The 15,567-nt window shown below is 38.6% G+C and overlaps 1 protein-coding gene across 1 annotated transcript in view; it reads right to left on the reverse strand.

Moving 5' to 3' along the window:
• Positions 1–14,960, reverse strand: part of PRR16 (proline rich 16) — a 224,346-nt gene extending 209,386 nt beyond the window's left edge. The window contains exon 1 of the mRNA XM_032156587.2: positions 14,615–14,960. Within this exon, the coding sequence (XP_032012478.1) occupies positions 14,615–14,773 (159 nt within the window). The 5' untranslated portion in view covers positions 14,774–14,960. The remainder of the gene's footprint in view (positions 1–14,614) is intronic.
• Positions 14,961–15,567: the final 607 nt, after the last annotated feature.

The following is a 15,567-nucleotide window of genomic DNA, read 5'->3' on the forward strand; positions in this document are numbered from 1 at the left end:
CTATATCCAATATCCATTTTTAAATGTCATTTTCCAGTTAATTTAAAATCTGTAATGGCTAAAGGCAAGAAAAAGGCATGATATTTCAGAAGCAGAAAAACAGAGAAAGTTGTAAAAAGTAGACATGCTTTCTCCCCACTTTAGTTTATATATTCTATTAGAAGAAAGTAGAATTACATCTGATTTAGAATATATAATTCTAAGTGCTTCAAAGAGTTTAAAATTACATTCCTAGGCAAAAAGGAAAAATGGGCACTCCTAAATCAGAGTCAGACTTTTGCCTAAAGATGAAATCCTGAGATTACAGGCCACATTTAGGGTTTACATAGACAAAATGTCTCCAAAATTTCTACATAGGAGGGACAACATGGGAGCCACTGGTTGGGAAGTGAGAGGGGTAAGGACTTCATGCGTTAATATTTTTTAAAAACTCAGAACTGTGACATACAACAAGCATTCAGGGTACTAGCTATTGCTGAGACATCCTTTGTCTATTCCAAAAAATAAGAACATGAGTTGAGTTGAATGGGAATGGGATGAGTTTAATGAAACTAGTAGATTATGGAATCAAAGTAGGAGAAACAAGAGCTCCCTCCAGCCAATCCAAAAACCACCACCATATATATTAGGCAAGAAGATAAACAATTCATATGAAATATTTAATAAGTATCTATTTCTTGTTCCTTCTCTGCAGATACTGGATTGCAGTAGAAACTAAAAGGTAATAGCTTTGATCCTTGAGAACTTTGGAAGGACGAGTTTAGAGCTGAAAGAGATCCAGTAATTTATTAATTCATTTAATGAGCATCTACTACATGCCAAGCCACTGCTCTAGAAACTTGAAATACAAAAAGAGAACAAAAATAGGTCACCGACCTTCAGAAGCTGGAGGCAGGAAACAATAATATGAGAAATAAATCGTTCAGTATACGAATAACTGATAATTATTAAGAAAAAAGGAAAGAAGAAAAGGAAATGCTGCAGCATTCAACAACATGTGGAGTTGCCTGAACAGGCTGTGGTGTGGTGCCACTGGAGCAAAGTTTGAGTGAGGTAAGCGTTTGCTCAGGTGGGGATTTAGGCGTGAAAATATACATCGCGCCTTTGCTCCTGTAACAGCCGACTACTGCGACTGAGCCTGAAGTAAGGAGAGCCACAGAGAAAGTAGTAAATAGGGGAGGACATTAGAACCATAACAAGGAAAGGAGGATAATTGTGAAAGGCCTCATAGCTACGGTAAGGGCTCTGACATTCAGTACAATGAGAAACTGCTACAGGGATCTGAAAAGAGTAATGTGGTCTAACTTTACACTTACTGATAATGCTGAGAAAGGTTTAAGTGAGCAAAGGAGGAGAATAGTCAGGAGGCTATTGTGCAATCAAAGTGAGAAATAATGTGTGGAAGAGGATGGTAACAGTGAAAGAGATAAAAATTGGTGAGATTTTGGAAACATTTTGAGATGGGGCTAACTAGGCTCTCTAGTGCATTGAACACAACGCATGAGAGAAAGAGGAATTAATAAAGACTCCTAGGTCTAAAAGGATGGAGATGGCATTAACTGACAAGGGAGCGGAAGAACTGCATAGGAGTAGGTTTTGCGGGAGGGAGGAGATCTGGTTCAGTTTGCTATATGGTAAAATTAAGACGTCTCTTAGCCAAGTAGAGATAGGGAGTAGACTGTTGTCTATACAAGTTCAGAAAAAAGGTTTGGGCTGGAGATACACACTTGGGAGTCATGGACATATAAATGGAATTTATCCACAAAGCTGAATAAAACACCAAGAAGAGTACCTTTTTTTCAAGAATAAAAATTTCAGTTTAGACATCCTAGAGGAGGAATAAGTGAAGGTAACAAAAAGAAAAATCAGTGAAGTGAAATGGTAATTCTTCAAGCTAACTGAAGAAAGATTATTAAAGAGACTGTCAACTGCTGCTAGATTAGGCCTGAGGGTTGACTACTGGATAAATAACACGGAGTCACTGACAACCTTGATAGAGGCAGTTTTGGTATGGTAGTGAGAGTACAGATCTGATTGGATTTAGGAAAGAACAGGGAAAAATAGGTGACGGCAAATACAGAGAACTCTTTCAAGTTTTTTTTATTTTTTATTTTATTTTTTTGTAAAGAAGAACTGAGAAATCAGATAGTAATTTTTAGGGGAAGAGGGCTTAAGAAAGGGTTTTAATACTTATTTCATTTGTATGCTGACAGGAATCATTTAGGAGACAGAGAAAATAATGATGATATATGAGAGGTAGGGGAAGATTGTTCATGATGTTCTTGAGTAAATGGGAAATAACAGGCTCTCACACACAAGTACAATGATTGGCTTTTGGTCCCTAATAAGTATTACATGGAATTGAATTTTCAAGTTCAACTTCCTGATCAGATAATAACAGCGAGACTTTCAAAATGTTTTCTTGAAGGTTATATAGTTAGTAATCAACAGAGAAAGATTAGTAGATCTTAAAATAATGCACAAACAGGGAATAACTGTGAAGTGACATAAGCAAATCCCAGATAGTGGGGTAACGATTATAAACATAAGGAGCACAGATACCAAGTTGGGTAAAACATTGTGATAATGTCAAAATTGTCTGGGATGGTCTCTGTGTTACTCACTAAAGGAAAGACAGAGATAAGGCCAAATCGGAAAGACGAGACCACTGGATGTCAGGCTGGAAGGCTGGGTTTGGTCATTTGACATTTTAAGTAATAGGAGATAGTGTGGATCTTTTAAGCAGGGGACTGGCCCAAAGAAAGCAGTACATTAGATTAATCTGGCAGTGTTTAGAGAATGAACTGGCACAGGAGAACAAAAGGCAGATAAATTAGCTCTAGGGCTATTAAAACACCATCCATGAAATTAACAGCACAGGGATTAGAGAGGTGGCAGTGGGAAAGAAAGCAGCTAATCAAAATCCTCTTCTCAGCAAGAATCAACAAGACTTATCAATGATTTTATGCTCTTGCTGCATCATGTACTTTTCTTTTATAACCCTTAATACTCTTCCATAAATATTATTTATATTATTATTTGAACAAAGTCTCTCTACTAAAATATAAGTTCCAAGATGGCAGGGGCTACTTATGTTTTGCTATTTTATCTATATGGACTAGTCCAGTACCCTGCATACAGTAGGCAATAAAATAAATATTTTTCCGGGTTTATTTTTATTTTTATTTTTTGAGGCAGAGTCTTTCTCTGTCACCCAGGCTTGAATGCAGTAGCATGGTCACAGTTCACTGGAACCTTGAACTCCTGGACTCAAGCGATCCTCCCAGCTCAGGCTCCAGAGTAGCTGGGACTATATGCACATACCACAGCACCCAGCTTATTTTTCATTTCCTATAGAAACAGGGTCTTGCTCTGTTGCCCAAGCTGGTCTTGAACTCCTGGCCTCAAGCAATCCTCCTGCCTCTGCCTCTCAAAGTGTCAAAAAAAATTTTAATGAGTAAATAAGATACAGATTTCAAAGAAGTGGATAAGGAAGCAAAAGGCAGAAAAACATAAGAAAAAAAGTAAGACAGAAAGTAGAGGAGAAAGGAGAAAAACAAGATAGGAAAAAGAGACATGATTTAAAGAAGGTGGAGGATGAAAAAAAGTAAAAAGAAATTATGTTGGAGTTAGAAGACCGAAAAATAGCACAGCAACTGTGTGGCTGCCAGGAATTGGGAAGCAGGTCATGGACGTCGGCTTAAAGGGGGAAATATCAGGACTTCAACTCCAACATTTGCTCTTAGTTAACCTCTCTGTCTATGCTTCTTCACCTATAGAATAATTATAGGTACCTCAAAGGGTGGCTATGAGGATTAAGTGAGTTAACTCACAATAGTCCCTGGTACATAGTGAGAATTTAACAGTTGTCAGTCATCTATATCGTCATCATCGTCATCATCATCATCATCTATAATTTGTCCCCTACTAGACACAGTGAAACCATTCTAAACCCTCTTCTGTCTACAGAAATGAAAACGGCAGAAGCAGCATAAGACTAATTGATGGATGAGACAAAAGTCCTTCCACTAGTCAAGGTTGCCTCTGATCTCACTCACAAACTAACTGGCAAGAAGACAAGCAGCTCAGCCTCGACTGCTCCCTTCATTCCTTCTGAGTTCTTCCTTTTTTTCTCCCAAATCCTAAAACACACATATTTACCCAAATCCCTTAAAAATTACCAATTTAACTTTTATTTCATTGTGAAAAGAAAATGTAAGTGGTGGATGGAAATTGGAAGGCATATTTTTAAAGTAGGTTGAATTAAGGAAAAAAGAATGTGGTAAATGTAAAGAAAAATACAGATAATGGTTTTTTTAAAAAAAAAAAAGATAGCAAATACAAGACATAAAAGAGACATGAAGTCTCAATGCTTGATGGATAAGCATAAAGAAAGAAAAAGGTAGGTAACAAAAACAATATTAAGTAATATGAAATAAGATGGAAGAGCAAGAGTAGTAGTTCTCAAAGTAGTCCTTTGGGTTCCTAGTTCTACTATTGCAAAGTATAAAGAGGACATTTGGCATCATCTAGAAATATTTTCCATTGTCACATTAACATTTTTGGTTGCTACTGGCATCAGTTGTAGATGCTGCCAACCATCCTACAATGCACAGGACAATCCCCCCAACAAAGAATTATCCACTCGGCCGGGCGCAGTGGCTCACGCTTGTAATCCCAGCACTTTGGGAGGCGGAGGCGGGCGGATCACGAGGTCAGGAGATCGAGACCACGGTGAAACCTCGTCTCTACTAAAAATACAAAAACATTAGCCGGGCATGGTGGCGGGCGCCTGTAGTCCCAGCTACTCGGAGAGGCTGAGGCTGGAGAATGGCGTGAACCCGGGAGGCGGAGCTTGCAGTGAGACGTGATTGCGCCACTGCACTTCAGCCTGGGCGACAGAGCGAGACTCCGCCTCAAAAAAAAAAAAAAAAAAAAAAAAAGAATTATCCACTCAATATGTCAATAGTACAGAGTTTGAGAAACCCTGAGCCAGGGACTAAAGGTAAAAAGATGGAAGTATAGCAGATTTAGTCACCTGTCTGCTCAAAAGTCCCATTTTACTCTAAGGAAGAATCAAAATCCTTAGACATGTCCCCCATATCTATCTGGCCTTATCACTGCTACTCTTGCCCTGCTCCTCCACTCCTGCCACCCTGGGCCCTTGTTCTGCTGCACATGCATGGGAAATTTGCCCACTAGAAGGCCCTTGGGCTACTATTCCCTACTTGGGAAAATGCTCCTCTAGATTTCCTTACTGCTTGCTCCTTCACCTTCAAGCATTTCCCCCAATGCCACCATGCTACTTTCTCAGTGAGGCTTATTCTGGACAATCCTATTTAAAATTGCACTTCCTCCTCATCACTATTCATCCCATTATAATCTTCTATTACTTCATAAGATCAATCACCTTCTAATATTTGATGTAAACTGGTGTTTATTTTACTGAGCTATCTTCCCCCTACCCTCCCCATCCACTATGTAAACTCCATGAAGGAATTTTGTCTGTTTTGTTCCCCACTACATCCCTAGAAACTAGAACAGTGCCTGGTGTACAGTAGATGTTAAACACTACTTGTTGAATAAATGGATAAAGGTGCTCAGACAAATTCAAATAATAACAATAATGACAGATACACATACAATGCTTGCTTAACGCATGGGAACCATTCTAAATATTCTACAAAGAACTCATTTAATCTTCATAACCAACCTATATGGCATGTAACATTGTCACTATCACCACACTATGGAGAAAATGAAAACAGAGAGAAATTAAATAATGTGCTCAATATTGCACAGCAGGGCAATTTGAAAAAAAGCAGACTGGCTTCAGAATTTGTGCTCTCACCCTTCTATACTATGCCACCTTACTGAGCAACACAGACTAAAAATTCTCCTATTCTTTAAAACAAATGATAACCCCAAACATTTATCAAAAACATTGATCTATGCAATAAGGAGACAATCAAATTTATACTTTATTCTATATATAATTGAATAAACATAAATATATCTCTGATATTTGGGCTTTAAAATTACAAAATTATGTCAATTCATAATAGCCTACAGTGTTATCACTGTCATCAAAAGTAAACAGAAAATAGTTACTTCAAGGGCAGATCACTAAGCTTATTCATATTTGCATCTTTTACTTTCTTCAGCATAGTGACTTACACATATCAAGAATTCAATATGTCTTTCATAATTCATATTAATATCACATAAGAAAATAATAAAACAAAAATGCTGTTCTGGAATCAGTTTTAAGAAGAGAATACGCTTAATTTACAATGAGTTCTGAAAACTTTTTGTCCATCTATTTACTGATATACTATGGCACACATCATAAGAAACAACAAAATAAAAGAGTTAACCTTTAGACACACAAGCATTCTACAGCTTTTGCAAAGTAGCGAAATATAAATATACCACCTATTTTCACACTGACATCACATTGTAAAAGAAATAAACTGTTGATATGCCACTCATTTTTTTCTCCTACATAAAAAACATCAAACCACAGTCATCAGCATTTCTTTTTTTTCTTTTTGTAGAGCCAGGACTTTTAATTCTGAAAATTATGTAGCCAAACCTCAAACAATTAGCTAAAATTTCTAAAAAACAAAATGGCAATCAACCACTTGTTTTGTCTCTTTACCTGAGTCATTCCCACCCACCCAAGATTCTCTGAACATGTGCAAGAACCACGTTTGTGTGAGTTTTTGTTCCAGAAGAAATAATCCCAACTTTTTTCCTTCTTTCAGAGGGGTTTGTGATATGGGGGGAGGGGGAATATTAAAAACCACTGATGCTAGAAGGCAATTGATTTGACTGATATTGTTTAACCCAGTATTTTTCTCTCATATAAACATACAGTTTGAAATCTTGAGATAAGGTGATATTATGAAAGGGGAAAATGCACACCAATATATCTGTTACCATTTGTGTGGTACTAGAGAACGAATCTGTCAGAAATCATCAAATTTGCTTTTTCCAGACAAGGATGACATATGTTATCTGTAGTTGAAAATCTATTTATAGTGTCCCAAACATCATGATAAGTGTCTCATTGAGCCTAAGTATGTAATTTGCCTAACTTCAATTATTCTACAAGTAAACATTTATCTCAAACACCAATTTGAAGTAGCATTTGCAAAGTAGAAACAGAGAAAACAAAGATGACTAATATAAATTCAGTCCTAACAATGTTAATACTTCTTGCCTGAAAGTGGGGTCTGGGAGTTTAAATCCTTTGGAATCCTCATGTTTTTCCATTATAAATAAATAAATAGCTTATCCCATGTAAGCAAGACAACATTTGTCCTGAGTTGACAGACTACCTTGTGAGTCTACTTTGATTTGGATGTTAGATATGTCTTTATTTTCTCATTTCAGTTAATGCTACTTTCTGGTTCTTGTTTTAAGATGAATTACTGCTGACTTTGGGTTCCCAGTTCCTACAGGAAATTTAATTCAGAGTAATTATCCTAATAAACTAACTTTTAATACAATAAAAACATTTCTATTCACAATATACTGGAAAAGAAAACAAACAATTTTAGAATAAGGCCATTTCTTATACCCCTTATATGTGGGAGAGAGGAGGTGGTTTACAATCGATAGCACTAAAGTTAATACAAGAAATCGAATTATAATATATACATATGACATCATTAGCCAGTTCAATAATGTTGTTCCTAGTAAAGAATTCAACAAGGTTCTCTAATTCATCAGTCATAGCAGAAAGCAAGAGAACTGTCAAACCTCAAACATCTGAGAAAACTTAAGAATAATGCCTCTCTTCTAAGGTAATTTGATAGCAACGAAAGAGAATAATATATTCGAAATTATTTGTATTCTTTGAAACAATTATATACAACGCTAGGTATGAACAAGCTTCCATATTAGTTGTTCCTCTATTTTCTCAGCCAGAATATTAAAAAGCTATGCAATATTCTTATCAACATTTTTGTTGAATAAGTTAAAGGTAATTAATCACAGCACCTCTTTATTTGCAAATTTTAAATTGCAAGGTCTAATTTACTCACTATTAATTTTGTCTCAGTACTGTTTTCCGCAGCCTACAAAAACAATGACTGTTACCATGAAGATAATAAACTACACAGCAAGCCTTAATGAAATAATGAAATGGCTTATTAGCTTCACTCCCAATTTAAGAAACAATGTCCACACATATACTGCTGCTGCAAGCAAAAATTTGTGAAAACTCCCTGGAAGACACTTCGGCAACATGAATTGAGAATTTTAAAGCTTCTAGATCCTTGACTTCTAAAAAAATGTTAAAAAAAAAAAATTAGGAAACATGATAGAGCTTGCTGGTTAATGCTGTTCTCTGACACCAAGCTATGTGGCAATGAAGCTTCACTTCTCCACTTAAAAGCCAAGTGAGTTGGGCAAATGACTTAGTATCTCGGACCTCAGATTTCTTACCTGTAAAATGGGCAATATCAGTAACTTCCTCATCTATCTGTTTTGAGAATTAGATAATTTAATATAAATAAATGCACTGAGAAGAGTACCTAGCAGAGAGTAAAACCTCTGTTAGCTATTCATCTCACCAAAACTGCTCTTTCTAGTGATGTTTAATAACCGTGAAAAGCTGGAAATAAATAGCATATTCAACATTAAGGGAAGTATGAAGTAACTTATAGCAAATCTGTGTAATAGTTATGATCTACATTATTCAAGAAAGAAAATGTCATTGCTTATAATTTATAACTTTGTATAACTTCATCTATGTTAAAATATGCATTCAAAAAGACTAAAAGAAAATACAACGAAATGTTCAGTATATCTATTTTTATGTGGTACTAAAGATGATTTTTGTTTTCTCCTTTATATTTCTTTAGATTTTTGCAAACTTTCTATAATATTCATGTACTGCTCCTAACATCAGAAAAAATAAATTTGATTTTTTTTAATAGTGCCCTTTGTTGTTTGTTAACTTTGTATTTGCAGCTTGATGTCAGTTATGTGTATTTCAATCAGAGTTGAATCAGCGACCTACTGGAATTTTATTACTCTAATTCTCAAAAATTGCCCCTGAAATTTTTCATGAACTATCTTTACGGAAGAAAAGTTCTATAGTTTGGGAAAATATGTTTTGCGCAAACTTGCATTTCTATCTTTTTTCCTACATTTAGATTTAAGTACCTGAGATCCTCAGAGAAGCAAGGATGAAAATAACATAATCCAGGTAATAATGAAACCTATTACACTGGCTTTATTATCTATTACTTCACTATTGCCTGAAACACACTATCTCTTACTTTAAGGCTGCTTGAATTTCTTATCAGCTAATTCTCTAAGTGTTGAATGTCTTAATTCATTGGAAATAGAAACTGATGGATGATTATTGGCTACCTCTATGTTCTCAAAATTATTTTTGGTAACATGCTAGGCCACCATGCCTAAGTAAAGAAAAATTTTAGAGCATTTTAGCATTTGGTAGATATACCACAGTTTGGGGAGGTAGACTGTGGTATAAAGTAGTAAAAGTATGACTATTGCTACAATTAAAACAACTATTAAATTCTATTTATACACAACTTTAGAACTTGGAAAATACTTCGAGCCAGACATGGTAGCTCATGCCTATAATTCCAGCACTTTGGGAGGCCTAAGCAGGAGGATGACTTGAAGACAGGTGTTCAAGACCAGCCTGGGGAATATGGCAAGATACCATCTCTACCAAAAAATAAAAAAAAAAAAATTTAAAATTAGCCAGGTATGGTGGCGCATGCCTCTAGTCCCAGCTACTCAGAAGGCTGAGGTGGTAAGACTCCTTCAGTCTAAGAGATGGAGGCTGCAGTGAGCCAAGATCTCTATCACTGCACTACAACCTAAGTGACAGGGCAAGACACTGTCTCAAACAAAAAGAAAATAGTTCTGAGATTATTCTCTGTAATTTTTTTTTGCAATGAATTTCTTATGCATGGGCTCATTAACCAAAAAATACTCAGTAGGACTTTCCAGAACAATAAACTATAGAACATCAAGTGGTTAAGACATCAAAAGAGGGAACATTTAAAAGTGAAAATATTTTTCAGATAATTGTTAATTCGGTTTTCATCAGTTCAAATCAGACTGTTTCCTATGGGTTTCAAATTTTTCAAAATTCAACTTAAATTTGTTTCAGTTTATGCTATTATAAGACAAATTATGGGTGCTTTCCAGTCCATGGCAACAATGCTGACATACTTCTCACCAATGGAGATCCAGTCACTGAGTGATTCTAAGGCAACAACAAAACAACTTTATTTTAATTTGTTTCTCTGTTAGAGTCATGTCTACTCAGAAAGCCTCTCAAGAAATTATTTACATAAATGTTTTTCAACTCATATAGTAGCCTTGTTACTTGAAATCATAAAAATAAACACTACAAGAAAAGCTTAAGGTTATAACAAGTCTAAACTAAAAGAGAATCCAGCTAAAGCTGCAATTAATTTTGTTTCCAGATAAAAAGGCTGATTATTAGAGATTCCAGTGTCACTCTGACCAATAAGATATGTGATCCCATATTAATAACAGCATTTAATGCAAAATAGTTTACCAGTGAGATCTTCATAAAAGAACAGCCATATTGATACTCAAAGGCATTAGATTATTTGAGAACTATTTTAAAAAGCAATTGCTTTGTTTCTACATTTCTTAGTGAAAAAGTACTTTCACTCACACCTACTCTACCAGTTATGGTTAATTTTATCCCTAAAACTCTAGAGTTTCGCCACTATTTTCTTTTTATTTTTTTTCAATGTGTAGAAAAATGAAACATGGATTACTCTTGTAGTCCAAACCTATTTCCTTTTACCTCTGACTACCTCTTGAAACCCTATTTACATTAAGAAAAAGAAGAATTCAAAATCGTCCTTTTTAACTCTCCATTTCTCCAAAAGACTTAGCTTTCATGGAAATCTTCAGTATTTAGTTACAACATTTGAATATGTAATCTCCTGTATATGGTATTGATCCATTTATGTTAATCATAACAATCTAAATCAACTGTAAATTTCTTAAAATTCATATATTTTCATCTTTTTAAGCTTATTTCTTCATCAAAGACTTGCCATACTACTAAGTATGCAGCACGCATCATTTTATAAATCAACATATACTAATTCTTATTCTCAATTCTTGATTTCCCCAAGCCTGCAGTGAGAGTGGCCACTAAAGGCCACAATGTCTTTTCATACTGCTGATGTTGAAAGACAGGATAAATATATCCCTAACTAACCTTTGGAGCTCACTGAGACCAGAAACTATGCCTTATTCATCTTGGTAGCAATTTAAAAGGTAGTATAGTACTTTGAACATGGTAGGTGCTCAGTAAGTATACTGAATTATATTTAAGGCTTTTCCAATATATTAATAGCATAGAAAACCAAAGGACCCATATTATTTCTGAAAAGTCAAATTATTTGAGATTTTACTAAATTCTGAGAGTAGAATAAGGCTGCTCTTTGACTTTCTAGAAAGCCTGTTCGTCTGCTTCTAATATATAATCCAAATATAACTGATTAAGTAATTATAACGAAATAATCATAAAACAGATATCCAAAATAACAACTCTTCTTGCTGAGCAGACTAGAGTTTTGTCACTGCTTATTAAAGTGTTTCAAGCAATTATTATTATGTTTGATTCTATCCTACTACCTGAGTTTTCAGATGACTTAAGCCCAGAAAATTTCTACGAAGAAAAGCAATTTCAGAGTAACCTCAAACCAAAGTTTAATATTGTTGGTGCAGAAATTATGCAAAAACAAAGAACAGAATTAAAGAAGATTGCATTTTACCTAGACATTTTTTAAAAGCAGAAAGAAAAAAATAAATACTATATGATGACTGACATAGTGATATAGTCATAACTACTTTTTTATTTTTAATTTCTGTTCCAAGTTAAGAAGAGCTCGGCGATAATTTATATTAAAATATATTATGGTCTAAAAGCATAGCATTGCCAATAAAGGAATTAAAATTCTAAATATAGCAGTTTATATTTAACACGTACTAATTTTAAACTGCCAGAATATTGAATATGATGAATAGCAACATTCATGTGCAGGAACCAACAAGCTTCGTAATGTACAAAGTTTTGTTATTTCTTTATCCAAAACTACACCAAAGACATGTTCACTCACATACGCAGGATTATCCTAAAAAGATACATGCTGGACAACTGCAAGATGTCATAGGTTAAACATGCCCTATAAATACTTTGTTCTCAAAATACTTTCATTCATATTATATGAATAGCCGATGTTTTGGGATTTGGCCACTGTAGGTACACTTTCTTGTGCAAATCTAGGATGATGATACCCACACAAAAGTAATTAACAATCACATCACATTATTTATCAGTCATAAATTTCAGTTTCATGGTGAGGTTTTTACTCAAACGGATCCTTAAGACAAACAAATCTTCCAAAATGTTGAGTCAAAATTGTATCCCTAGACCTGTCAGATAGTTTCATCTACTGGGTTGTACATTATCTCTGCTTTTTATTCCTCTTATAAACAACCTTTTTTTTTTTTTTACCTTAAAAAATCTTCAGTAATGAAGACACAGAAAGTGGTATCAACAGATTTCCTGATTTACATTTTTGTGATTCTAACCAATAACCACAGGGAGGTTGAAGATTTCACTACTTAATCTCTAAATGTCCATAAATAATGATGCAAAGCAAAACCAGGACCGTGTGTAGTTTCTTGTCATTTATTCTGTGCAAAAAAAGTGAGTGGACTGACATTAAAAGATAAGGAAGTATGGCTCACAGATGCAGAATTCTGTTTAACTACCTTTCTTTTAGTCTCAGCCTCATGAAAACAGTAAATACGTTTCTGTGCCGCTGTAGGTTTTCCACATCCCCCATGGAAACCTCACCAACTATTAAGCAAAATTCTGCCGAAAGGAACATGCCCAATTTCATTTTTTAAAACGCCATGTTTCAGATGAAAACAGTCTGCCAAAGATGTCATATAAAAGAATAACAAAAACCGGGACAGCATTTTTAGAATTGAATTTCAATGAATAACCCCACCATCTGTCAACCAGTTGTGAAGCAATAATCCTAGAGAAACCCTGAAAACACGAACAAGTTTTATCCCTGAATCTATCTATACTAACAGCCTCTCTCAGGACCTCAGTACTAATTATGTTCTGTCTGTGGAGTAACCTACAGGAACGACATTTGCCATTGGCAAACTTAACCCTGGTGACGAATGGCCCATTTTAACAGACTTGTATTAGGTAACAAATGCGGAGTTCAGTTCATAGAGGTAATGGAGGAAGGGAAGGAAGACGAGGGAGCTCTTGAAATTTGGTTTGGAAATTAAATACAGGAGGTTAATCTCTAGAGGCCAGTCATCCAAACAACCCTCAGTCTCCGCCCCCTTGGCTTCAGAAACAGGATTACAATTTTGGACCTAGACTACGCCCCATCTCTTCTTTTCCCGCTGCAGCCACCACCCCCTTCGAAGTTCCAGTCTTAGCTCTCACGCAAGCGGAGCTGCGGACTCCCTCACCGAGAACCGCACCAGGACCCCATTCAGTAGTGAGCGGCGCACTGGGACTCTGCCACCAGCTCCGCGACGCCGCCGGCAGCCAGCCTGGCTCGGGAGACCCCACCCCTCCCAGCCCGGCCCCCGCCCCCGCCCGGAGCCGCCGCCTGAGTTACGCAGCCTCAGCCCTGACACCTCTGCTTCTTTCCATCTGGATCACCTGGGGCTAGGGGCGGGCGGGTGTAGGGCTGAACAGAAGTGGGATAGGAAAAGCGGGGAAGAACCGAAGCAGTCCCAGTTGCAGAGAGCCAGGACGCCAACGGCGAGACCCCGGCCACACACACACTCTCCTGCGCGTCCTGCTCCTCGGGTTCAATGCCAAGTGGCGACAGGGTGGAAGGAAGGAAGGAAGGAGAGGTAGGGTGGCGGGAAGGCCCAGAGTTACTGCGAAAGACGTTCGGAGGAGAGCAGGGGTTGCTTCAGAAACTGAGAAAGCGAGAAAGTCCCAGACCCCCTCCTTAGCCCCAAGGCTGCCAGCAGCCCGGGTCGCCTTCCCTGCAGCGAGGCTCGGGAGACAGGGAGGGGAGTCTGAGCCAAGCTTCCCCCAGGCTGCGCTCCCTGATCTGGCCCAGGGCCCAGAACCCGGCCCCTCTTCAGCCCCGACTTGGGGAGGCTGCCAGATAGGCAGCGGACTTGCCAAAGGACTCTGGGGAAGCAAGAGGGCAGGAGAGGAGCATCTTGCACGCTCCGGCCGGACTGCTCACGACTTCCTCTGCCGACACACCCCCAGCTAACCCTCTCCCCCGTCGTCACACACACAGATTCAGAGACAAGCGTGCGTTCATCCCGCCCACCAGCCCAGGTCCATCGATTAAAACACTAGTTGATTTCTTCCTGATTAAAAAAAAAAATTAAAAAGTGCAACAACAACTCCTCTCAGGAGTCCCGGAAGCAAAGAAAGTCCGTCTGCAGGCGCCTTTTCTGTAGTTTCCCAGGAGTTTGGAAATCTGGCGGTCCCTGCTGAAAATGGGAAGGGGGACCCCGGAGGTGTCGAAGGGTGCCGAACTCCCTCCCCACCCCCCGCGCCTCTCACCTCCTTAAGTTCCTTGGCCACGTCCTTCAGGTCGCCCAGGACTAATTCCAGATCCTCCACGATGATCTTGATCTGTTCCTTCACCTTGGTTTTGGAGGCTGCCGGCGGTCCCTCGGCTGGACAGGACGAGGAGGGGTTCCCCTTGGACTTGGCTGACATTCTTTGGGGGCAAGCGAGGCAGGTCAGGACAGGCGGGCGAGCGGAGGCTGCTGCGTGCCCCCGTCCCTGGCGCTGCTACGGCCGCTGCCGCCCCGGTCTCCCCACATCTTGGGCGCTCCCTGGGCAGCAGCGTGTGGCTGCGCTCCGCGCTCGGCCGGGCGGCCGCACAGTGGTGCTGCCATCAACTCCCGAGACGCGGCGCTCGGCGCGGGGCTGCAGACGGGCGAGCAGCGCGCCTGCGCCTCCTCCCGCCGCCGCCCGCCGCTCTCGCGCACACGCGCTCGCTCCCCGCCCGCAGAGAGGGGCGCCGGGCCGCCTCGCCCGGGTTGATGCTTGCAGTCACCTCGACGTTCCCCTTCCAGATATCTCCCAGACCACCTTGGCATCAAGGTGGGGGAGACAAGTCCATGTCCTGCCCGCCCCCTCCTCTTGGTTCTGAAATGTCTCCATCATCTCAGCCTGCTTGCTGTATGTCATCTCACAACTAGCCTGGATTCTTTCTGCTTCACTTGCTAGCAGGGACCTGGATCAATTCAGAAAGAACCACAGTGGGATCAGGAGTTGGAGACAGTCTGTAAAGTGGCCCTACAGATTTATCCAAACCCAAATGATGTCCAGAGGCCTTTAATCAATCTCTTGGTGACCTGCGAGTTAAACAGACTTAACTTCTGCGAGAATAAAAGGGGGGGGGGGGGAGGTGCATATAATAGCTAATGGTCATCTATTGAAACCATGAAATATAACCAGTGTTCTTGAAAGAGGTACCCTAATCCTGCTAATTCCACAAAGCTAAT

The sequence above is a fragment of the Hylobates moloch genome, unplaced genomic scaffold, assembly GCF_009828535.3.
Source record: "Hylobates moloch isolate HMO894 unplaced genomic scaffold, HMol_V3 SCAFFOLD_6, whole genome shotgun sequence".
Taxonomy (NCBI): Eukaryota; Metazoa; Chordata; class Mammalia; order Primates; family Hylobatidae; genus Hylobates; species Hylobates moloch.